A 26794-nucleotide genomic window follows, 5' to 3' on the forward strand; every position below is an offset into this window, starting at 1 on the left:
CCAACACATTCATTGTCCTTGGGGTGGATTTTGCCCGTCACAAGGAGATGGCTAGATCCTACATCAGACATCTTGTAGGGATGTCCACCATCTGCTGAAGCACATATAGTCAATCTCATTCAGGGTGTTACCGCATGAAGACCTCCATGTCTTTTTATGAATGTCCTTGTGTTTGAAGAAGGTATTCCCAATGATGAGCCCATTGCTGCTGCAGAAGGCCAGCAGGCGCTCATTATTTCCACAGAGCATGCTCGCTGCCCCATGGGGCCCGATCGTACTGTTCAATCCTCGCTGGTTGCCATCGAGCTTAGCACTGAGGTCATCGATCAGCAGTGGCCTCTTGAGCATCCCAAATTTAATTGTTTAATCATTGGTGCCCTTGCCTTCAGTTGCCTGGGCCCTGAGCTCTGAAATTCCATCCTTACACCTCTCTAACTCCCTTTCCCCCAATAAAGCACGCCCTTAAAGCCCACCTCTTTGATCAAGACTCCGACCTAATAATTCATGTGGCTGGGTGTCATATTTTGTTTTATAATTGCTCCTGCAAAGTGCCTGGGTACCTTTGCGTTAATGGTGCTATGTAACTATAAACAATGGTGGTTGTTAAACTGCAAAGGATAGCTTGTTGCTGGCCAAGGGTATGAAAGGATGTGGAGTCATGACCAGTGAATCAAGTTGAGAGGTAGATCAGCCACGATCTCACCGAATGGCAGAACGGTTTCAAAGGGCTGAATGGCCAACTCCCTGATCCTATGAGTCATTGTTGAGACCTTACACCACATTTCAGATTGCACACAACAGGTTCAGGCAATATTCGTTCGATCCCCAGCGAGAGCTTTGTTACCAGGTACAAGGCATGTTAAATAAAATCAGATTATTCCCTTTACTTTCAATACAATAACAGAGCCATCAGCAGGAAGTAGAATGTATCAAAGCTTTGGTTGGCAATGACTGACATTTAGATAGTGCGTGTAAAGCAGAAAAACATCCCAGGAATTATAAAAAAACAAGACCAGAGGAATTAGGAGGGGTGATCAAAAGCTTGATCAAAAAGGTGAGTTTTAAGCAGGGGTTTAAGAGGAGGAGCAAAGGAGAGAATTCTTGAGCACAAGGTCTAGGTCGTTGAAGGTACTCTGCCCATGGTGACAGGGAGGAAGAAGGGAGTGTCTGAGGAACAGAAATCAGAGGGCAAGGTGGGGGGTGAGCAAGTGGGAATTATGGGGCAGGAAAGGTTACATATAGAGAATGACAAAGCCATGAAGTGGTAGATTTAAATACGAGGAATAGATTATTACATTTGAAGGCTTGACCCTTGACCAGGGCAGGGAGTCAATGGTAGTCAATGGGCAAAGGGGCAATGGACAAGTGGGATACAGGTAACTAAGCCAAGGTTTACAGAGAGATGACGATGGGAGGTCAGACATTAAAAGCACCAAAATACCCAGGCCGAGAGGATTTCAGACTCCACAATTTGAGCTATTTGAAAAACATGAAGAAACGTTTGTCTCCTTTTAGTATTAAGAACATTGGATATGCAGTAGGAATTTGTGAAGTTTGATATTTATAGTCAAATGGCAAAAGTATTGTAAATAACATTTATTACTTCTTTAGAAACAGCAATTTGATAAAATCTTCCCGCTACATTTACAATGTGGGTAACATTTCAAGGAGATGGGAGATGGGGAAGATGGGGACATAGTGGCAATGTCCCTGGGCTAGTAATCTAGAGGCCCAGGCTCTGGGGACATGGGCTCAAATCACATCACGACTGGTGGAATTTAAATTCAATTAATAATTCTGGAATATAAAGCTGGTCTCAGTAATGGTGACCATGAAACTATCATCGATTGTTGTAAAAACCCATCTGGTTCACGAATGTCCTTTAGGGAAGGAAATCTGCTGTCCTTACCCAGTCTGTCCTACATGTGACTCTAGATCCACAGCAATGTGGTTGACTCTTAACTATCCTCTGGAATGGTCCAAAAAGCCACTCAGTTCTTGGACAATTTGGGATGGGCAACAAATGCTGGCCTTACTGTTGAGAAAGCTATAGGAAAGCCAGTGCCATTGAGAGCACAGGAAAGCTGTCAGGTTACATAAGTCTGACCCACAAGGGTGTTTGACACAGTATCAAGTAGAACTGTCACTCTCCACTCAAGAATGTGGCCTGCCTCTTTCAGGGGAAGGTTCCACTTGTTACCAGATCTCTCTCAATGCCACTCTTTTATTCCCTCCCTTCATTCTCTGTGCTACCGCAGTGGTTCCCCAACCATCAGCTACAAGGCACAAGTCAGGAGTGTAATGGAACACTTTCCACTTGACAGCAGCCCCATCAACACTCGAAGCTCAACGGCAAACAAAGAAGCCTGCTTGATCGACAGGTCAGTCACCATTTTAAACATTCATTCCCTCCACTCGCAGTGTGGCTGCAGGCGTGTACTATCTACAGAATGCAAGCCTGCAACTCGCCAAAGCTTCTTTAGTAGAACCACCCAATCCAACAACTGTCAGCACTCTGGATGGGCAAGGGCTGACAATGCATGGGCAAAAGTCTCACACAATCCTGACATGGGCATATATTACTGTTCCTTCATCGCCTTTGGGTCAAATTCCTGGAACCTCCTCCCCAACACTGCTTTAGCCTCAACTGGAATATTGCATCCAGTTCTGGGCGCGGCACTTCAGGAAGGCATTGGAGAGCGCGCAGAAAAGATTCACAAGGAAAGTTCCTCATCCCTAGGGCCAAAGTTGTGTATTTAAGACTGAGATAGATAGGTTCTTGTTTGGTTAGGGGATCAAAGGTTACGGGGAGAAGGCGGGAGAATGGGGTTGAGAAACTTATCAGCCATGACTGAATGGTGGAGCAGACTCAATGGGCCGAATGGCCTAATTTCTGCTCCTATGTCTTATGAAGTTAGTTTGGAGAACTTAGGACTGCTGGAGAAGAGAAGGCTGAAAGGAGATCTGATAGAGGTATTCAAAATCATGACATATCATGATAATCTGGACAGAGTAGAGAGAGAGAAACTGTTCCCACTCAAGGAAGGATCGAGAACGAGAGGGCACAGGTTTAAAGTAATTGGCAAAAGCAGCAATAGTAACATGAGGAAAAACTTCATGAGGCTAAGTGGTTAGGGTTGGAAACACACTGCCTGAGAGAACCTGGAGGCAGGTTCAACTGAAGCATTCAAAAGGGAATTAAGGCTTATGTGAAAAGGAAGAATGTGCAAGGTTACAGGGAGAAGGTAAGAGAATGGAACTGGGAGAATTGCTCAGAATGCAGGTGCATACGCGATGGGCTGAATGGCCTCCTTCTGTGTTGGAACCATTCTGCAATTGTGAGACCTTGGAATGCACCCCAGGGTTAGTGAGTGAGACAGGAACTATGTCTAACACTTAAAACCTAAGGATAAAGGATGCGCAAACAGAGCAGGTACACAGCATTAGGATAGAGCTCGTCTGGAGGAGAAATATCATCCCCTGGATGGGCTGTAAGGTCTGGGCTCATGTTGTCATTTCTATGTAATTTCATTACAATGTGATAGAGTCGGAGATAAAATCAGACGGCTCAGACTCTGAGTAAAAACAGATAAGGATTTATAAATGAAAGGTCCCCACTTAAAACACTTCCACAGTTTGCTGGACTCTGCCCTGTGTCAAAATTACCATTTGCTACTCGTTACATTCACAGCACAAGACAGGAACTAAGTAAACATCCAAATTAGTGGCTTCGGTTAAAACCATTGCTGGTAATGAACATTTCGTGCCTGTCTCTTTTCTTGCCCAGATTTACTATGTTTTCAATTTCCTCTTTTCCCAAAGGCACAGGCACGTGCTGGAGTTGCAGTTACAAAGACTCCTGGCTTTCTGCCTCCTTGGCCAGGTGGTCACTCTTCACCTGGGGACCCGGAGTGTGTCTGTCAACTAACTACTCAACAGCGCAGGTCATCTAGGCCCAGCCCAATCCTGTACTCAGTGGAAGTCTGTACTCGTAGGGGATGAGGGTCATGAAAGAAAGATCCCGCCTGATATTTTATTTCCTTTAGAGGAAACTGAAACTAATTCTAACCACCTTGCTCCATTCGAGATCAACCGACACAGCACAGTATCCAAGTCAAGAACAAAACTCACCTGGAGAGAGTCAGCAACAATACAGGGCAGAAATCTACTAAAACTGGATTATCTAAACACTAGCTAGCCCCACTCCCAGCTGAGGGAGGAGAGGCACCAACTGATGGAGCACTGAGCCACACAGATCAGATGGCCACATTCAATCCAGGTCAGTGTTGGCTATTTCCAACAGGGCAGCAGGTGGAGCAGTCCCATGACAGAGAATTCAGCACTGAATCCAGCTCAACTCTCCCAGTGCAGTACCAAAGGGGTGCCGCTCTGTCAAAGGTGCCAACGTTTGGTTAAACCAAGGGTCAGTCTGCCCCCTCAGGTCATAGTCATTCACAGAATCACAGAGCAGAAGAGGCCCTTCGGCCCATCAAGTCTGCACCCACACGTGAGAAACACCTGACCAACCTACCTAATCCCATTTACCAGCACTTGGCCCATAGCCTTGAATGTTATGATGTGACAAATGCTCATCCAGGTACTTTTTAAAGGATGTGAGGCAACCTGCCTCCATCACCCTCCCAGGCAGCGCATTCCAGACCGTCACCACCCTCTGGGTAAAAAAGTTTTTCCTCACATCCCCCCTAAACCTCCTGCCCCTCACCTTAGTCATTAGTGCAGCCATTCAGCCCATCAGGTTCATGCTAGCTCTGTGCAGAACAATCTAGTCAGTCCCATTCCCCCGCTTTATCCCATATCCCTGCAAGTTTATTTCCAAGTGCCCATCCAATTTCCTTCTGAAATCATTCGTCATCTCTGCTTCCACCATCCTTGTAGGCAGCGGGTTCCAGATCATTCCCACTTACTGTGTAAAAACGTTCTTCCTCACACTCCCCCAGTATCTCCTGCCTTAAACAACCTTAAATCTGTCCCCTCCTCCAGTCCTTGCACCAGCCAAAGGGAACAGCTTTTCTTTGTCTACCTTATCTAACCCTGTCATAATCTTGTCCCCCTCTATCAAATCTCCCCTCAATCTCCTTCGCTCCAAGGTGAACAACCCCAGCTTCTCCAACCTAACCTTGTAGCTAAAAACCCCTCATCCCTGGAACCATTCGGATCAATCTCCTCTGCACCCTCTCAGGGACCATCTCATTCTTCCTAAAATATGGAGGTAAAATATCCCATGGCATGAATCGCAGGGCAATAGGGGAGCTTTCCTCGGTGTGATGGCTGGGATTTATCCCTCAGCCAACATCAAAAACAGGGCACCTGGTCATTAACTTCTTGCTTGTGGGATCTTGCTGTGCACAAACTGTTTGCCACATTTTCGACATTGGAACAGTGACTACATTTCAAAAACATATTTAATTGGCTGCAAAGTGATTTGGGACCGTCTGAGGTCACTATATAAATGCAAGTCTTTCTTCACAACTGTCTGACCTCCCTGGTTCTAGTGAGCGGGCAGTATTGAACAGCATTCCTATGGTCACCATCCACTAAGCATACATGTGGGCACTGGGTAAGGAGCACATAGGGCTCACCTTCAACATTTCCTACTGGCACAACATAGACTCGTGTACGAAGGATGGGGATAATCAGCCACCCAGGAAGTACTGAAATGGAACATACAAACATAAGAATTTGGAGTAGGCCATTCGGCCCTCAAGCCTGCTCCGACATTCAATATCATGGCTAATCTGATTGTGCCCTCAACTCCACTTTCCCGCCTACACCCGATATTCTTAACGGAAAGGTCCTATCTGCTTCAGCCTTAAAAATATTCAATGACCCTGTGTCCACTGCTCTCCAGGGAAGAGCATAGGAAATAGGAGTAGGCCAATGGACCCATCAAGCCAGTTTCACCATTCAAACAGACCAAGGCTGATCATCTGCCTCAACGCCATTTTTCCCCACTATCCCCATATCTCAACGTCATTAGTGTCCAGAAATCCTCTGACGTCTGTCTTGAACATGCTCAATGATTGAGCTTCCACAGCCCTACTGGGGTAGAGGATTTCAAAGATTCTCCACCCTCAGTGAAGAAATTCCTCATCTCAGTTTTAAATGGCCTGCTCCTTATTCTGATACTCCATCCCCTGACTCACCAGCCAGGGGAAACATCCTACCCACATCTACCCTGTAAGAATTTTCCAAGTTTCAGTGAGGTCACCTCTCATTCTTCGAAACTCTGGAGAATACAGGCCCAGTTTCCTCAATCCCTCCTCATAAGAGGATCCTGTCATGTCAGGGATTAACCAAGTGATCATCCACTGCACTCCACCTATGGCAAATATATCCTTCCTGAGATAAGGAGACCAAAACCGTACACAATATTCCAGTTGCGGACTCACCAAGGCTCTAAACAATTGCAAGACATCTTTACTCCTGTACTCAAATCCTTTAGCAATGAAGTCTAACATACCATTTGCCTTCCTAATTGATTGCTGCACCTGTATGTTAGCTTTTAGTGACTCATGAACAAGGACACCCAGGTCCTTTTACTGCCCTTTTACTATTTATGTGCCTATAGAAAACTTTGAGGCTCCCCTTTATGTTGGCTGCTCGTCTTTTCTCATAATCGCTCTTTGCTTCTCTTATTTGCTTTATCATCTCCCCCCGAACCTTCTGTATTCAGCTTAGTTCTCAATTGTATTTTCTACCTGACACTTGTCATAAGCACACTTTTTCTTCTTTACCTTGATTTCTATGTCCTTTTTTCATCCAGGAGGCTCTGGATTTGTTTGCTCTACCTTTCCCTTTCCAGGGAATATACCTTTACTGTGTCTGAACCAATTCTTCTTTGACAGTAGCCCATTGTTCAACTACAGTTTTTCCCACCAACCTTTGGTTCCAGTCTATCCGGCCCAGCTCTGTTCTTGCCCCATTGAAGCCCCAGTTAATTATTCTTACTCCGGAAGGCACATTGTCCTTTACTACCGTCACTCTAAACCTTAAGATACAATGATCACTGTCTCCTAAATGTTCCCCCACTGACACTTGATCTACTTGGCCCACCTCATTTCCAAGAACCAGGTCTAACAGTGCATCTTTTCTTGTTGGATTGGATACATACTCATGTAGAAAATTCTCCTGAACACAATCTAGGAACTTTTGCCCCTCACCGCCCTTTACACTACCACAGTGCTAGTCTACATTCAGGATCATTAAAGTCCCCCATTATAACTACTCTATAACGTTTGCACCTCTCTGTAAGTTCCCTGCAGATATGTTCCTCTATGTCCTTCCCACTAGTTGGTGGCCTATAGACTACATCGAGCAATGTAATTGCACCCTTTTTGTTCCTTAGCTCTAGCCAAATTGATTCTGTCCTTGAACCCTCTGGGACATCCTCTTTCTCCAGCACAGCAATGCTCTCCTTAACCAATACAGCCACCTCTCCTCCTTTTCTTCCTGCCCTATCTTTCCTGAACACCTTGTACAGGAATATTTAATACCCAGTCCTGCCCTTCCTCGAGGCAGGTCTCTGTTATTGCCATAACATATTTCCACATGGAAATCTGCGTTTGTACCTCCCTAATCTTATTTACTATACTCTGTGCACTCACATACATGCAATGTAACCCTGATTTAGACTTCATGACTTTCTCACTTACACCAACTCCACCTGTTAACTTACTATTCTCTATACTAGAGCTGTCTCTCCTATTACTTTGTGCACCTTGGTATTCCTCTCTAATATTCTCTCCTGGTTCCTACACCCCTGCTGAGTTAGTTTAAAGCCCTTCCAACGGCACTTGCAAAACGACCCACAAGGAACTCAGTACCAGCTCTGTTCAGGTGCAACTTGTCTGGCTTGTACAGGTGCCGCCTTCCCAATATTCCAGGAATCTAAAACCCTCCCTCCTGTACCATCTTTCCAGCCACGTTTTCATCTGCTTTATTCTCCTATTTCTGTACTCACTTGCACGTGGCACTGGGAGTAATCTGGAGATTACTACATTCCAGGTCCTGCTTGCTAATTTTCTACCTAGCTCCCTAAATTCTGATTGCAGGACCACATCCCCCTTCCTACCTAAGTCATTTGTACCAATGTGGACCACAACCTCTGTACGTTCACCCTCCCCCAGAAGAATGTCCTGCAGCCGCTTAATTACATCCTTGACCGTGGCACCAGGGAGGTAACATGCCATCTTGGAGTCATGTCTACAACCACAGAAACACCTGTTTTCCTAACCAACGAATCCCCTATCGCTACTGCTCTTCCTTTCTTCTGCCTCCTCTCCTGTACAGCTGAGCTCCCTGTGGTGTCATAAACTTGGCTCTGACTGCACTCCTGCACTAATTTCAGAATGAATATCACTTTCAAACTTAATGTAAAATTCTAGCATATTATGGTCACTATTTCCTAAAGGCTCCTTTACAGCAAAGTTGTTAATTAGCCCTCTCTTATTACATAATACTAAATCTAAAATAGCCTAATCCCTAGCTGGTTCCTCAACATAATGCCCCAGAAACCCACCTCCTACCCACTTCAGGAATTATCGTCTACAGCATTATTGCTAATTAGGTTAACCCAGTATGTGTAAATTGAAGTTGCCCATTATTACTGTATTACCCATGTTACATGCAGCTCTAAATTCCTGATTTATACCGTGCCCTACATTACCACTTGGTAGCCTATAAACAACTCCTGCCAATCTTTCCTGCCTCTTGCTCTTTCTTAGCTCTGCACAAATTGATTCTACATCTTGATACTTTGATCAACGATCCTCTCTCACTAATGTACTGATATCATCTCTAATTAACAGTGCTACCCCACTTCCTTTTCCCCTCCACCTATCCTTTCTAAATGAAAAATATCTGTAACTATTCAATTCCCAGTTCCCAGTCCTCATTACCCTGTAACCATGTCTCCATAATGGCAACTAAATCATGCCCATTTACCTGTATTTGCACCTTCAAATCATCTACGCTGTTGTGAATGCTGCGTGCATTCAGTTAGAGTGTCCTTGACTTTGCCTTTTATTCTGCATTCTGATTCATTTGATGCTTGCCTTCGTTTCATCTGCCTAATTTTCACTTACTACTTTTCTACTTCCTGTTACCAGTTTTGCTTCCCTCCAATCTGAGATCACTCAGAAAGAAAATTCTCATCTCTGTCTTAAATGCAACCATAGGATTTAAGCATAGAGACAGGCATTGAACCCAAGTTGTCTATGCAGGTGTTTCTGCTCCACACAAGCCTCCTTCCACTTTACTTCATCTCACCCCATCAACTTATCGTTCTATTCCTTTAGGGCCATAGAAACAGGAGGAGGCCATAAGCCCCTCAAGCCCTTTTGTCATTCAATAAGATCATAGCTGATTCGTATCTTAATTCGATCCACAAGCCTTGACTTTATAACCTTTCATACCCTTACCTTTTATTAAGAGCTTCCATCTCACGGAGAAGGCTTCAGGCCAATCCACATCCAACAATCTGCTCTGAAAACCCTGCTCATGTTTTGACAGCTGTGACAAGTTCCACCACAACATTGAGGCAATCCACAACATTCTAAAGCAACCCAAAACATTCTTAAAACGAAAGTCAATTTGCCCTAATTTTCAATGTTAACAGATCTTTTAAAAAAAACTTCCAAGTTCCAGATCCACATCCACATCTTGAGATGTACACTCTATCTAAGCACCAAGTCTTATTGCAATCCGCTCATTAGTTTTTGAAATTTGTTTACAAACAGACTAACAAACAATGGGGAAAACACAACCTCAGCCCACCTTCAGTGGAAGAGGTAATTACTGAGCTAGTATCTGCTGCTTTGTGGAAGACTATGAAGTGGCTCCCCATCATGTACTTATGTAGCTTCTCCTTAAAAGTACCCATACCATTTGTCTCGACTACTCCCTGTGGTAGCAAGTTCCATATTCTCATCACTTTGTGGATACAAGTTGATGTTATCTTTAGCAGGTCAGGGGAGTAGGGGCGGGGAAACTGATGGGTGACTGACCTTGTGTTTGTCGACACAGCTGATGCCAATGTAGTCAATGATGCAGCGACCGAGCCACTCGTCGGGTCGAACGCTCAGGATCTCGTTGCGACAGTTGTCCAGGTACCGCTGAAGCTTGACAAGGACACTCCGTGACATCACGTAGCCGTAGCCACCATGGCAGTATCGGGAGTCCGGGTCACCACCGATGAACTCCTCCGCCCGGCCCAGGTACAGGTCCTTGTCGATGCTGAGGTGAGAAACGAGGGACTTGATGCGTTCCGCCTCTGTGTACGTGTTGTCCTGCGCCAAGTAAAACCAGTCGTACTCGTTGCCAAAATGCTCGTAGATGTACTGGATGGTCCGGTACATCAGCCACACGGGCCGGTCATCTCCATGGGAGACTATCTGCATCCCGTGTGGGATCTTGGTATTGCGAAATCCAGTGAAGTAAATCAGCCTGCTGAAGTGCTGGGCCACTGTCCGATTAACAGAGACAGCCAAGGTGTTCAGCGTCGCCTTAGACGTCAGGACACCAACAAACAATCGATCGCGGATTCCCAGCTCCGTATGAATGTAACGTGTCCTGGTAGAGGAAAAATAAGACAGCCTCAAGCATCAGCCCATGTATTTGAGTTTGTTTTCCCTCCCTCAGTAACATCTGTCCTCCTCTTTTGGACATACCCAACACCTGTCTGGCCAGGTGAACATAAAAAGATCCCACAGCACAATTTTGAAGAACAGCAAGGTGGGGGGGGAGGTAGAGGGAGAGGGAGAGGGAGAGGGAGAGAGAGAGAGAGAGAGAGAGAGAGAGAGAGAGAGAGAGAGAGAGAGAGAGAGAAGAGAGATGGGGCTCCTCTTGGTGCGCTGACCAACATTTATCTTGCAATCAACATCACTAAAGTGAAGAGATTGTGTGGTCATTTATCATATTGCTATTTGTGGGATCTTGCTGTGCGCAAATTGCCCTGTTACTTACATTATGAAAGTTGACTGCACTTCAAAAAAAAAAGTGCTTCATTGGCTTCGAGACGTCCTGAGGTCAAAAGGGGTGCTACAGAAATGCAAGTCTTACATTTGCTCTTTACTGGAGAGTGGCAGGTGACCACAAAGGGATCGAGCTGCTCTCACAACTGCTCCATTGTGACTTTAGTTTAACGATGAACTAGCACGTTTACAAGGAGCTGTTGCAGTGCATGCTGTTTTTGAGGCCCAATTGTCATTGTCTCGTTGCTGTTTGTGGGATCTTGCAGTGCATGAAATAGCTGCTGCATTACAACAGTCTCGACAACAGTGACAACACCTCAAGAGTACTTCACTGACATGGCACAAGTTGAGAATGTCATTGAAAAAAAACAAAGAATCCTTGGTTTTCGAGAGAGAGTACAAAAGCATGGAGGTTATACTGAACCTTGTATCAAGACTGGTTAGGCCTCAGCAGGTGTAGTATGTCCAATACTGGGCACCAGACTGTAGGAAGGATGTCAAGGTCTTAGAGAGGGTGCAGCAGAGATTTTTTTTGGAGTGCTAACACGGATGAGGGGCTTCAGCTACATGGAGACAGTGGAGATGTGTAATTGGGGATGGATAACAAATGCTGGTCTTGCCAACAATGCTCACAACCCCATGAAGGAATTTTATAAAAAGGCTTGGGACTGCTCTCCTTAAGAGCAGAGAAGATAAAAGATCTCATAGAGGTTTTCAAAATCATGAGGGGTTCTGAGAGAGGAAATAAGGAGAGCCGGTGGCAGGAGGGTCAAATGACACAAGTAGATTTAAAGGGATTGGTAAATGAATCAAAGACGATGAGGAAATGTTTTTCTCCTTATCCAACGAGTTTTAGTGTATTTGAAATCAATCTGAAAACATGGTGGAAGCAGTTTCAACAGTAACTTTCCAGAGGTGAATAAATACTCCAATGAAAAATAAATGATAATGCATTGGGTAGAAGAATTAATTGGATAACTTTCAAAAGAGCTGGCACCGACATAATGGGTTGAATGGCCTTCAACTGGGCTGCATCGTTCTATGATCCTGAGGCTGTAAAAGGCACCAGAGAAATACAAGTTATTTCTTTTTGATTCCATGAGCAATATCCATCCTCTGGCATTTTGCTGTTACAATAAAGCCCAGATATCAGGAGGCACCATCATCTGGCAGGGCCTAGGCAAGGTCTCAATCCTGAACTTGCCCAAATGTGATCCTGAAGCTGATCACGCCCAGGCCCATCTCAGTGTATTGCCCAGCCTGTGGGGGCTGCACTATAATCCGGAATGGTAGCTTTCTGCGTCTGCTTTGCCAAGAATCAATCAAGGCAGATTTCGGTGATGCTCATCCAGCTGAGATAAACTTGTCCAAAGGTTGCACTTGTAGGAAATGCAGCTGTTAATTGGCACACAGCAAGCTCCCACCAACAGCAACATGATAACAATCAGATAAACTTTTTTTTAATGATAAAAGCGAAATACTGCCAATGCAGGAGATCTGAAATTAAAACAGAGTGTTGGGAAAAACTCAGCAGATCTGGCTGCATCTGTGGAGAGAGAAACAGAGTTAACATTCGAGTCTGTACAACTCTTCTTCAGAGCTCTTTTATTCTTTTAAAACTGTTTTATGATGCTGCTGAAGGATAAATATTGGCCAGGGAGAATTCCCCTGCTCTTCTCAATGGTCATGGAACCATTTACACCCACGCAGGAACAGACAGTCTCATCCGAAAGGTGAAATCTCTGGTATTACATGGACAAGGCCTAGACCCCATGACCTGCGGTGTCAGAGTGGAGTTTGTGGCCCATGAATCCATGGCTGACGTTAGGTACTGGAGAACAGTTGTTGCCTCAGTGACTCTGAATAATTAATCAACATTCCTATTGTCCGGCGAATTACACACAGTGCTGTCTTCTGCATTTGAATAGCTTGCTGTCACTGTCACAGTTTGCACATGGAAAATGGACACTTGGGCTAGATCCTGCAGAGCAGCTAGTACTCATCAGGGAATCACAGTGCAGAAGAGGCCCTTCAGCCCATTGAATCTGCACCGACACATGAGAAACACCTGACCTACCTACCTAATCGCATTTACCAGCACATGGCCCATAGCCTTGAATGTTATGATGTGCCAAGTGCTCATTTAAAAGATGTGAGGCAACCTGCTTCCACCACCCTCCCAGGCAGCGCATTCCAGACTGTCACCATCCTCTGGGTAAAAAAGTTTTTCCTCACATCCCCCCTAAACCTCCTGCCCCTCACCTTGAACATATGGCCCCTTGTGACTGACCCTTCAACTAAGGGGAACAGCTGCTCCCTATCCACCCTGTCCATGCCCCTCATGATCTTGTGCACCTCGATCAGGTCACCCCTCAGTCTTCTCTGCTCCAACGAAAACAACCCAAGTCTATCCAACCTCTCTTCATAACTTAAATGTTTCATCCCAGGCAACATCCTGGTGAATCTCCTCTGCAGCCCCTCCAGTGTAATCACATCCTTCCTACAATGTGGCGACCAGAACTGCACACAGTACTCCAACTGTGGTCTCACTAAGGTTCTTTCCAACTCCAACATGACGTCCCTTCTTTTGTAATCTGTGCCTCGATTGATAAAGCTAAGTGTCCCATATGCCTTTTTCACCACCCCACTAACATGCCCCTTCGCCTTCAGAGATCTATGGACACACAGGCCAAGATCCCTTTGTTCCTCAGAACTTCCTAGTGTCAATCGATTCATTGAATACTTCCTTGTCAAATTACTCCCTCCAAAGTGTATCACCTCACACTTTGGAAGGAGTAATTTGACAAGGAAGTATTCAATGAATGGCATGACACTAGGAAGTTCTGAGGGGACCTTGGCGTGTGTGTCCATTGATCTCTGATGGACTCGCTCTCCAAATAAGAGTCGGAGGGAGAACAATTAGAACAATTAAAATAAGCAAACCCTACCTTTCAAGAAAATATTTAAACACGCCAAACGTGTGTTTGCTTTTAAAGATCACTAACAAGCACTCATTTTCATGTTAAATTCTTACCTCAGCACCTTCTTGTGTGGTTTGTTGGGATCCTTGTAATAAGGAACAATCCTGGGTTCATACTCCTTGTTGTCACCAAACTCTCTGGTCTCTAATCCGGGTTCCAGGCGTCTGTTGTCATGGGGCAGACCCCTGCTGTCCCCTGCATCCATGCACGACTCATCCCCATCTCCCTGACTCCAGGAGACTCGCAACAAACTCAGGCTGCAGCCCAAGGATAGCCCCAGGATGAGGGGCAGTGCAGGGCGGAAGAGTAGTAGCAGGGAAGTCAAACGCATTGTAGAGACTGAGCAGAAAAAGCAGCAGAGAGAGAGCAGCATGCGAGGGACGCACACAAACAAAATATGGGTCTGACACAAATAGTCTCATGGAAATTACTCAATTGAAATATCGACTGGTTTTGTCTCAGACACTGACAGGTATAAGACAGACACAAACACTGACAGGCTGGAAGTGGTGAATCCAAGCTCCCAGCCCTACACTCTTCTGTCTGAAGCTAACTTCAAAAAGGAATTTCTCCAGTCATGAGACAGAAAGCATATCATAGCGACACCCAAAGGGCATGAAGTCAGCCTCAAGCGGAGGTTTAATCACAATGCAAACAGAAATCTAAACATGATCAATAAAACTCAGTAACACTGGTTACACTACACTTAGCAGCACATTAACTTCTGGCACCTCACAAGAGTGAGCTCAACTCGAACCATCCACACTTCAACAGTAACTGAACCTGCACAATCTTGGAAACTCGAGCAGAATGTGTAATAAACACTAAAGGCACTGGATAAGCAATATCACGGGGGCCAAAAACTTCATCAATCCTACACCTTGATGCCAGAATGTTTCTCTCGCAGTTGCCATCGACTTGTTAAAATTCTACTGAGGTCACCTCTGTTCTCTCTCTTCCACCCACTTCTTTTTCCACATAGTTTGGAACGACACACCAGAGAGAGAGAGAGACGTATTCTCACACCGTCCAAACTTCCGTCTTCCTGGTGGGGTGGAATGGAATAACTTCTTTAAGGCTCAGTGTGGATGCGGCCCACGTATGGAAAGATTCAACAGGGTGTTCATCAGACAGTGAAGGGTGCTATTGTTGAGGAAAGGTCTCCGATTAAATCCCTCTTCGTTTAAGATCCTGGTTTTCACAGCAGATTCGGTGGATGCATCAACCAATAAATTACCGTTAGACTGCAGGGAAATCAGGGTTAGACAGGGTTTGCTTCACCTCCAATCCTTATTCCCTCAGCACTAAAACCAATCGTGTTGGTAAATTCTTCCTAGTCTCAATGCTGGCCAGGAATTTCTCGCACTCAGGAACGGAATCTCACAGTAAAGCACCTCCAGGTTGATCGGGCTGCGAACCTAACGGTCTGAGCCACAGTTTAAATCTTCTTTCCAACACCTCATTTCCAAGAGCTGTCAAAATACCGTGCGGCAGCCAGACCGGGGGGGGGGGGGGTGGGGGGCACAGTTTAGTCCATTCCGCAAGGCTGCAGTCTCATCATCATTCACAGATGATAGAGAATCGCACAGGGACCAGCTGAACGGTCCAGTTCATCCCAACCTCCTGCCTCACTTCAGCTCCCGCTGTTGTTTTCAGTGACTGCAGGTGTCCACAGTCCTTCTGTTAGCTCAGCTCCCCTTACACACTGGGGTGGGGGGGGGGTGGGGGGGTAAGAGGCCCTGGTCAGAATGGGGGAGGAGGAGGGGGGAGGGTCAGAATGGGGGAGGGGGTGGGGGGTCAGAGGCTCTGGTCAGAATGGAGTGGGGGGGGGGGGGGGAGAGAGAGAGGCTCTGGTCAGAATGGGGGGAGGGGGGGAGAGAGAAAGGCTCTGGTCAGAATGGGGGGGGGGGGGGAGAGAGGGGGGCTCTGGTCAGAATGGGGGGGAGGGGGGAGGGTCAGAGGCCCTGGTCAGAATGGGGGGGGGGGGGAGGGTCAGAATGGGGGAGGGTGGGGGGTCAGAGGCTCTGGTCAGAATGGAGTGGGGGGGGGGGGGGGGGAGGGTCAGAGGCCCTGGTCAGGAGGGGGGAGGGTCAGAGGCCCTGGTCAGGAGGGGGGAGGGTCAGAGGCCCTGGTCAGGAGGGGGGAGGGTCAGAGGCCCTGGTCAGAATCGGGGGGGGTTGGTGGTCAGAGGCCCCGCTCTGCTGCCCTCGGTGGCGAGACCCCCCCCCGAGTTGAGGCCTCGATGTCGAGTGTTTATCCAGACAGGGCCCCCCAGGTACCGGCCTCGCTCTCCGGGTACCGAAGCTGCCGCCCGTCCCTCTCCGGGCTCTCCGCTGACCCAGGGGGAAGCGCGAAGTGCGCACGCGCCGGGCCCCCGCAACCCCGCCCCTGGGCGTCCTCGACCCTGCGCGTGCGCGCGTCTGCCGAGGCATCTCGGAGCGCGCGTGCGCGGGGCTCCGGCCTGGGCGGCAGTAATGGGCGTGCGCGGCTGCTGCGCCTGGAGGGAGGGGTGCGCGTGCGCATGCGCGGGTTGCGCCAGTTGGGAAACGGTCGCCTGCGGGCGGGAAAAGGCCAACAAAATGGCGGAGCTGAGGTTAAAATCAGAGAGAGTCCAGAGCAGAACTGAGAAAGGGAATAAGAGAACAGCAGAGACTATTATTCAAGGAGAGTGGCAGGGATAAACCGGGGAATTGTAGGCCAGTGAGTCTAACATCACAGTGATAGGGAAACTATTGGAAAGGGGGGTGAGGATTAATCAGGGATAGTCAGCGTGGCTTTGTCAGGAGGAGGTGTTAGTTGTGTAGGTGAGGGTAGTGCAGTTGACATGGTCCACATGGACTTCAGTAAGGCTTTTGACAAGGTCCCACGTGGGAGACGGGTCACGAAGATAAGAGCCCGTGGGATCCAGGGCAATTTAGATCCAAAATTGGCTCCATGGCAGGAGGCAGAGGGTGATGGTCGAAGGTTGTTTTTGTGACCGGAAGCCTGTGTCCAGTGGCTCATTGCCACAGGAGGCTGTGGAGGCCGGGTCTTGGAGTGTATTTAAGACCGAGATAGATAGGTTCTTGATCGGTAAGGGGATCAAAGGTTACGCGGAGAAGGTGGGAGAATGGGGTTGAGAAATTTGTCAGCCATGATTGAATGGCGGAGCAGGCTCGATGGGCCGAATGGCCTAATTTCAGCTCCTATGTCTTATGGCTCAGTGCTGGGTACCCTGCTGTTTGTAGTGTGTATTAATGATCTAGACACGAATGTAGGAGGTATGATCAGTAAGTTCGCAGGTGACACAAAAATTGGTGGCGTGGTAAATAGCGAGGAGGAAAGCCTCAGACTACAGGACAATGTAGACCGGTTCAACAGATGGGCAGAACAGTGGCAAAAGGAATTTAATCCTGAAAATTGTGAGGTGATGCATTTTGACTAACACGGCAAGGAGTACACGATGGGTGGTAGGTCCGTAGGAAGTACAGAGGGACCTTGGTGTGCATGTCCACAGATCCTTGAAGGCAGTGGGGCAGGTAGATAAAGTGGCTAAGATGGCATATGGGATACTTGCCTTTATTAGTCGAGGCATTGAACACAAGAGCAGGGAGGTTATGATGGATAAAGGCAAAATACGGTGGACGCTGGAAATCTGAAACAAAAACAAAATGCTAGAAAATCTCAGCAGGTCTAGCAACATCTGTGGAGAGAAACAGAGTTAACATTTTGAGTCATTTGATCTTTCTTCAGAGCCAAAGAGAAGTAAAAATGTGATGAAATTCATTCTGTTTAAGGGGGTTGGAGCAGGTGAAGCTGGATAGAAGGCCAGCAACAAATGGGGGATAAAGGAGACTTTGACAAAGATGTCATGAGCTAAAGGACAAAGGGAGTGTTAATGGTAGTGGTAACAGCTAAAAAAAGGTGCTGATAGTGGTATAAAGGTAAGAAAGCAGCAAGTGATAATAGCAGAACAAGGGTCAGCACTCTGTGAAAGAACAACATGAAACAAGTAAGAGGTAGCCCTTTTGGAGAAGGGGTGGGGGCGTGGGCGGTGGTGGGAAAAAGGGATAGGAAATGGAATATAAGGGGTATAAAACAATTAATAAAAATAAGCGGATAAAAATGAATGTAGAAGAAATTAATTTAAAAAGGGGTGAAGATGGAGGAGAGAGTTCATGGTCTGAAGTTGTTGAACTCAATGCTAAGTCCATAAGGCTGTAAAGTACCTAATGGGAAAATGAGGTGCTGTTCCTCCAGTTTGCATTGGTCTTCAACGGAACATTGCAGCAGGCCAAGGACGGACATGTGGGCATGAGAGCAAGCTGTTGCGTTGAAATGGCAAGCAACAAAAAGATCTGGATCATGCTTGAGGGCAGACTGAAGGTGTTCCACAAAGCAATCACCCAGTCTGCGTTTAGTCTCTCCAATGTAGATGAGACCGCCTTAGATGCAGCGAATGCAGTAGACCAAATTGTAGGAGATGTAAATGAAGCGCTGCTTCATCTGAATGGAGTGTTTGGGCCCTTGGTCAGTGAGGAGGGAGGAGGTAAAGGGACAGGTATTGCACCTTCTGCAATTGCATGGGAAGTGGATGGGACCAGGGTGTCCCAGAGGGAACGGTCCCTACGGAATGCTGACAGGGCAGATGATGGGAAGGTGTGTTTGGTGGTGGCATCATGCTGGAGTTGGTGGAAATGGCAGAGGATGATCCTTTTAATGGGGAGGCTGGTGGGGTGAAAAGTGAGGATAAGGGAGATCCTATCACGGTTCTGGGAGGGAGAGGAAGGTGTGAGGGCAGAGGCGGGGGAGATGGGTCGGACAAGGTTGAGGGCCCTGTCAACCACAGTGGGTGGGAAACTTTGGTTAAGGAAGAAGGAGGACATGTCAGAGGAACTGTTTTAGAAAGTGGCATCATCAGAGCAGATGCGACTGTGGCAAAGGTACTGAGAGAATGGGATGGAGTCCTTACAGAAAGCAGGGTGTGAGGAGTTGTAGTCGAGGTAGCTGTGGGAGTTGATGAGCTTGTAATGAATATTGGTGGACAGTCCATCACCAGAAATGGAAACAGAGAGGTCAAGGAAGGGAAGGGACATGTTGGAGATGGACCATGTGAAGATGATAGGTGGAAATTGGAAGTAAAATCAATAAATTTTTCCAGGTTCAGACAAGAACATGAAGTGGCATCAAAACAGTTATCGATGTACCAAAAAAAAGAGTTGTGGGAGGGGGCCTGAGTAGGACTGGAACAAGAAATGCTCCACATACCTGATAAAGAGACAGGTATGGCTGGAGCCCATGTGGGTACTCATAGCCACACCTTTCATTTGGAGGAATTGAGACAAGTTTAAGAAGAAATTGTTCAGTGTGAGAACAAGTTCAGCTAAGCAGAGGAGAGTGGTGGTTGAAGGTGATTGTTCAGGTCTCTGTTCAAGGAAGAATTGGAGAGCCCTCAGACCATCCTGGTGGGGGATGGAGGTGTAGAGGGATTGGACGTCCATGGTGAAGAGGAGGCAGTTAGGGCCAGGGAACTGAAAATTGTTGATATGACGGGCGTCAGAGGAATCACGGATGTACGTGGGAAGAGAGGAAGAGAATGGAGTCAAGATAGGAAGAAATGAGTTCCATGAGGCAGGAACAGGCTGACACAATTGGTCGGTCAGCTCTGTTTGTGGATTTTGGGAAGGAGGTAGAAGCGGGCTGTCTGAGGTTGGGAGACTATGAGGCTGGAGGGAAGATCTCCAGAGGAGGTAAGGTCAGTGACAGTCCTGGAAACAATGGCTTGATGTTCAGTGGTGGGGTCATGTTCCAGGGGGAGGTAGGAGGAAGTGTCTGTGAGTTGGCGCTCAGTTTCTACGAGGTAGAGGTCAGTGCGCCAGACAACAACAGCACCACCCTTGTCAGCAGGTTTGATAACAAAGTCAGGTTTGGACCTGAGAGAACGGAGTGCAGCAAGTTCAGGAGGAGACAGGTTAGACTGGGTGAGAAGAGCAGAGAAATTGAGACGACTGATGTCACGCCGACAGTTCTCAATGAAAAGATCAAGAGCAGGTAAGAGACCAGAGGGAGGAGTCCAGTTGGAGGGAGAATACCGGAGGTAGTGAAAGGATCCGTTGAACAGGGGGGAGGACTCCTGCCCAAAGAAGTGAGCACGGAGATGAAGGCAGCGGAAGAAGAGTTCAGCATCGTGCCGAGCCCGGGATTCATTGAGGTGTGGGCGTAAGGGGATGAAATTGAGTCCTTTGCTGAGTATTGAACGTCCAGCATCAGAGAAGGGAAGGTCAGCGGGTATGGTGAATACATGGCCGGGGCTGGGATTGGAAGACTGGATGGGGTCAGATGGATGGGAAGGAGTGGAGGGTCCTGGATTGTTTTCCTGAGAGCAGAGTAGAGTCATAGAGGTCTACAGCACAGAAAAAGGCCCTTCGGCCCATTGAGTCTACACCGGTCAAACAAGTACCTAATTATTCTAATCCCATTTTCCAGCATTAGGCCATGGATGCCATGGCATTGCAAGTGCATATCCAAATACTTCTTAAATGTTATGAGAGTTTCTGCCTCTACCACCCTTTCGGGCAGTGAGTTCCAGATTCCCACCAACCTCTGGGTGAAAAAATTCTTCCTCACATCCCCTCTAAACCTCCTGCCCCTTACCTTAAATCTATGCCTCCAAGTTATTGATCCTTTCACCAAGGGGAAAAGTTCCTTCCTGTCTACCCTATCTATGCCCCTCATAATTTTATACACCTCAATCATGTTCCCCCCTCAGTCTCCTCTGCTCCAGGGAAAATAACCCCAGCCTATCCAATCTCTCCTCATAACTAAAACTCTCCAGCCCAGGCAACATCCTGGTAAATCTCCTCTGCACTCTCTCTGATAGAATCACATCCCTCCTATAATGCAGATTCCAAAACTGCATGCAATACTCTAGCTGTGGCCTAAGCAGCATTTTATACAGTTCCAGCATAACCTCCCTGCTCTTATATGACATCCTTCCTATAATGCGGATTCCAGTACTGCATGCAATACTATAGCTGTGGCTTAACCAGCATTATATACAGTTCCAGCATAAACTCCCTGCTCTTATATTCTATGCCTCAGCTAATAAAGGCAAGTATCCCATATCCCTTCTTAACCACCTTATCTGTCTGTCCTGCTACCTTAAGGGACTGGTGGACATGCACACCAAGGTCCCTCTAATCCTTGGTACTTCCCAGGGTCCTACCATTCATCGTGTATTCCCGTGCCTTGTTTGTCCTGCCCAAGTGCATCACCTCACACTTACCTGGATTAAATTCCATTTGCCACTGACCAGCCCATCTGACCAGCCTGTCTATCTTCTCCTGTAATCTAAGGCTATCCTCCTCACTATTTACCACCCCACCAATTTTCGTATCATAAGGCTGAGGGTGTCCTGATTGAGGTGCACAAAATTATGAAGTGGGGGTAGATAAGATGAAACTTTTCCCTTCAGCGGACGGGTGAATAACCAGGGGCATAGATTTAAGATAAGGAGCAGGAGATTTAGAAGGAATTTGAGGAAAAATCTTTCCATCCAGAGGGTGGTTGGAATCTGGAACACACTGCCTGAGGGGGTGGTGGAGGCTGGAACCCTCACAACATTTAAGAAGTATTTAGATGAACACTTGAAACGCCATCGCATACAGGGCTACGGGCCAAGTACTGGTAAATGGGATTAGTGTAGATAGGGACTTGATGACCGGCATGGACACGATGGGCCGAAGGGCCTCTTTCTGTGCTGTAAAACTCTATCACTCTATATGGGAACAGATTAACGGGTGATTATGAGAGAGAACCCTGAAACTAACAGGCATGGTTTTAAGGTGATTGGCGAGAGTAGAAGAGTTTTTAATTCATTCACAGGATGTGGGCTTCGCTGGCTGGGCCAGCTATTATTGCCCATCCCTAGTTGCCCTTGAGAAGGTGGTGCTGAGCTGCCTCCTTGAACTGTTGCAGTCCATGTGGTGTAGGTACACCCACAGTGCTGTTAAGGAGCAAATTCCAGGATTTTAACCCTATCTATGCCTCCCATAATTTTGTACACCTCAATCCGGTCCCCCCTCAGCCTTCTCTGCACTAAGGAAAACAGCTTATCTATCTATCTTCATAGTTGAAACGCTCCAGCCCAGGCAACATTCTGGTGAATCTCCTCTGCAGCCTGTTCTGTGATGGCCTCTATTTGGAAGTGTTATTTGGTTAGTGGATAAACTGTAGACATATTCTGGTATCTGTTTAGCATCCGTTTATCAGTACCACTACTAAACAGGTTACAGAGTAGGCATAAAAGCAGAAATTGCTGGAAAACTCAGCAGGTCTGGCAGCATCTGTGGACATTCATATTGGACTTGAAATGTTAACTCTGTGTCTCTCTCTCCAGCCCTGCTGAGTTTTTCCAGCACTTTCGTTTTTATTTCAGATCTACCAGCACCTGTAGTATTTTGCTTTTATTATACAGAGTAGGCTTGTTGCTCCAACCTCTCTCTCAGAGAGAGAGAGAGATGCTAACACATGACTGACTGGTGTCAGTGGTACATCATCATCTCCATGATATATGAGAATATCCCATCTGTTAATCCTTTATACAACATCTCCCCCCAAGTATACTATCCTATTTTCAACAACATGAAGCTATATCTTTAACTATTTACATTGCATTTCTGTGACCCACTTTTACGACTACAGATACTGCCCACTCCCAACTCCTACTCTTCCCCTCCCTGAGTCACAGTCCTAGGGGATTCAGTCTCCCACAGAATTCTCGGCCCTTAGGGAAGATGTCTTGGAGACGTGAAGGCTTTCTTCTGGGTCTGGTAGGACATCATCATCTGCAGAATTGGGCAGCACTTTAGCAGCATTGCTGGGAACCAGAGTGTAGCTCACAGGATGACTGAACTACAAAGAAATCAAAGACTTCTCAGAATCACAGTGCAGAAGGGGCCCTTCGGCCCATCGAGTCTGCACCGACACATGAGAAACATCTGACCTACCTACCTAATCCCATTTCCCGGCACTTGGCCCATAGCCTTGAATGTTATGACGTGCCAAGTGCTCATCCAGGTACTTTTTAAAGGATGTGAGGCAACCCGCCTCCACCACCCTCCCAGGCAGTGCATTCCAGACCGTCACCACCCTTTGGGTAAAAATGTTTTTCCTCACATCCGCCCTAAACCTCCTGCCTTCAACTAAGGGGAACAGCTGCTCCCTATCCACCCTGTCCATGCCCCTCATAATTTTGTACACCTCGATCAGGTCGCCCCTCAAACTTCTCTGCTCCAACAAGAACAACCCAAGTCAATCCAACTTCTCTTCATAACTTAAATGTTTCATCTCAGGCAACATCCTGGTGAATCTCCTCTGCACCCCCTCCAGTGCAATCACATCCTTCCTATAAGGTGGTAACTAGAACTGCACACAGTACTCCAGCTGTGGCCTCACCAAGGTTCTATACAACTCCAACATGACCTCCCTACTTTTGTATGCCTCGATTGATAAAGGCAAGTGTCCCATATGACTTTTTCACCACCCCACTAACATGCCCCTCTCTGCCTTCAGAGATCTATGGACACACATGCCAAGGTCCCTTTGTTCCTCAGATCTTCCTGGTGTCATGCCATTCACTGAATACTTCCTTGTCAAATTACTCCCCCCAAAGTGTATCACCTCACACTTTTCAGGGTTAAATTCCATCTGCCACTTATCTGCCCATTTGACCATCCCGTCTATATCTTCCTGTAGCCCAAGACACTCAACCTCACTGTTAACCATCCGGCCAATCTTTGTGTCATTTGCAAACTTATTAATCCTACACCCCACATAGTCATCTATGTCATTTATATAAATGACAAATAATAGGAGACCCAGCACAGATCCCTGTGGCACGCCACTGGACACTGGCTTCCAGTCACTAAAGCATCCTTCTGTCATCACTCTCTGCCTCCTACAACTAAGCCAAATTTGAATTTACCTTATCAAATTACCCTGTATCCCATGTGCATTTGTCTTCTTTATAAGTCTCCCATGTGGGACCTTGTCAAAGGCTTTGCTGAAATCCATATAAACCAGATCAACTGCACTACCCTCATCTACACACTTAGTCACCTCCTCAAAGAATTCAATCAACTTTGTTAGGCATGACCTCCCTCTGACAAAGCCAAGCTGGCTATCCCTGATCAAACCTTGCCTCTCCAAGTAGAGATAAATTCTCCTTCAGAATTTTCTCCAAAAGTTTCCCTACCACTTACTTGAGACTTACTGGTCTGTAGTTCCCTCTGTAGACTCTTTTTGCTATCCTCACCACTTGCCTTCCCACTTATTTTTGTGTCATACGCAAATTTGGTGATAGTACATTCATTTCCCTCATCCAAGTCATTAATATATATTGTAAATAATTGTGGCCCCAGCACTGATCCCTGTGGCTAATTACAGGTTGCTATCCTGAAAATGCACCCCCCCCCCACCCGCCGTATCTCAACTCTCTGTCATCTAATAGTTAGCCAGTCCTCTATCCATGCTAATATACTACCCCCAACACCATGGGCTCTTATCTTATTAAGTAGCCTTATATGTGGTACATTATTGAATGCCTTTTGGAAATGCAAATATATTACATTTGCTGGTTCCCCTTTATCTATCCTGCTTGTTACCCCCTCAAAGAATTCTAATAAATTTGTCAGGCAGGATTTCCCCTTCATGAAGCCAAGCTGACTGCTTGATTATATTATGCATTTCGAAATGCTCTGCTATTACTTCCTTATAAAACTCCAACATTTTCACAATGACAGATGTTAAGCTAACTGGTCTATAGTTACCTGTTTTTTTGTCTCCCTCCCTTTTTGAATAAGGGTGTTACATTGGCAGTTTTCCAATGTAAGGTTCCCTCACATCCTTTAAAAAGTACCTGGATGAGCCCTTGGCACGTCATAACATTCAAGGCCATGGGCCAAGTACTGGTAAATGGGATTAGGTAGGTCGGTCAGGAGTTTCTCACGTGTCGGTGCAGACTCGATGGGCGAAGGGCCTCTTCTGCACTGTGTGATTCTGTGAAACTGTCCTGAATACATTCTATGAATTTTCCTTGTGGCTACTTCTGCAAATTTGATTTTCCTAATCTACGTGGAGATTTAAGTCACCCATGATTAATATACTGCCCTTTTTACATGCCCTCATTATTTCCTGATTTATTCTCTGTACGGCAGCATAGCTACTGTCAGGGGACCCATAGACTACTCCCACTAGTGTCTTCTTTCCCTTGTTATTTCTCACCTCTACCCATTTGGATTCCACATCTTCCTATCCAAGATAATTTTTTGCTTTCGAAATTATTCCATCTCGTACTAACAAGGCTACCCCACCACCCTTTCCTTCCTGCCTGTCCTTTCGAACAGTCACATACCCCAGAATATTTAGTTCCCAGCTTTGATCTCCTTGTAACCATGTCTCCATAATGGCTATAAGATCATACCCATTAATCTCCATTTGTGCCATTAATTCATTTATTTTGTTCTGAATACTACGTGCATTTAAGTAAAGAGCCATTAATTTTGCCTTTTGACCCATTTTTTTCCACCCTTTGACCTCATTTGTTGATTTTTTTCTGTTTGTACACACTGTCCCTTTCTGTCACACTCTGGGTATCATTACCTAAGTAGCTGCCCTGCAATGCTGCATAATCTTTTTGTTTTGGAAGCCTACGTAACCCCTTTCCAGATCTGTCCCCCCACCCCTATTTAGTTTAAAGCCCTCTCTCCAGCCCTAGTTATTTGATTCGCCAGGACACAGGTCCCAACACGGTTCAATTTAAGCCCATCCCACCGGAACAGCTCCCTCCTACCCCAGTACTGATGCCAGTGTCCCATGAACTGAAACCCATTCCTCCTACACCAGTCTCTGAGCCATGCATTTAACTCCTTGACTTTATTTACCCTATGCCAGTTTGCCCATGGCTCAGGTTGTAATCCTGAGATTATTACCTTGGAGGTTCTGCTTTTTAATTTAGCTCCTAACAGTTCAAATTCTTTCAGCAGAACCTCCTTTCCAATCCCATCAATGTTGTTGGTACCAATGTGGATAATGACAACTGGATCCCTCCCCTCCCACTCCAAGTTCCTCTCCTGCCCTGAGGAGATGTCCTTAACCCTGGCACTGGGCAGGCAACACAGCCTTCAGGACTCACGCTCACGGCTGCAGAGAACAGTATCTGCCCCCCTAATTATCCCGTCCCCTACCACTACTACATTCCTATTTCCTCCTCCCACTTGAATGGTTCCCTGTACCACGGTGCAGTGGTCAGTTCATTCATCCTCCCTGCAGTCCCCACCCTCGTCCACACAGCTTGCAAGAACCTTCTAACTGTTTGGACAATCTCAGGGGCCAAACCTGCCTCACCTGCAGTCACACGTTCCTGTCACTGATCACAGACCAAATGTAAATTATCTAATCCCAAGGTTATTACCTTGGAGGTTCTGCTTTTTAATTTAGCTCATAACTGTTCAAATTCTTTCAGTAGAACCTCCAATCTGGTTTTATCAACGTCGTTGGTACCAATATGGACGACGACAACTGATCCCTCCCCTCCTACTCCTACCTCCCTGGGAAGATGTCCTTTACCCTGGCACCAGGCAGGCAGCACAGCCTTCAGGACTCATGTTCATGGCTGCAGACTCCTAATTATACTGTCCCTACCACTATGTTCCCATTTCCTCTCCCTACTTGAATGTCTCCCTGTACCACGGTGCCGTGGTCAGTTCACTCACCCTCCCTGCAGTCCCTGCTCTCATCCACACAGCTTGCAAGAACCTTGTAGCTATTGACCAGTTGCAGGGG

General features: G+C 46.6%; 1 protein-coding gene across 1 annotated transcript in view; it reads right to left on the minus strand.

Annotated features, from left to right (window-relative positions):
• chpf2 (chondroitin polymerizing factor 2) overlaps positions 1–15684 on the minus strand; it is a 46148-nt gene extending 30464 nt beyond the window's left edge. The window contains exons 1-2 of the mRNA XM_041190474.1: positions 14026–15684; positions 10026–10590 (exon numbers count right to left, since the gene is read on the minus strand). Coding sequence (XP_041046408.1) covers positions 10026–10590; positions 14026–14345 — 885 coding nt within the window. The 5' untranslated portion in view covers positions 14346–15684. The remainder of the gene's footprint in view (positions 1–10025; positions 10591–14025) is intronic.
• Between the last annotated feature and the right edge of the window lie 11110 nt (positions 15685–26794).

The sequence above is a fragment of the Carcharodon carcharias genome, chromosome 6 (assembly GCF_017639515.1).
Source record: "Carcharodon carcharias isolate sCarCar2 chromosome 6, sCarCar2.pri, whole genome shotgun sequence".
Taxonomy (NCBI): domain Eukaryota; kingdom Metazoa; phylum Chordata; class Chondrichthyes; order Lamniformes; family Lamnidae; genus Carcharodon; species Carcharodon carcharias.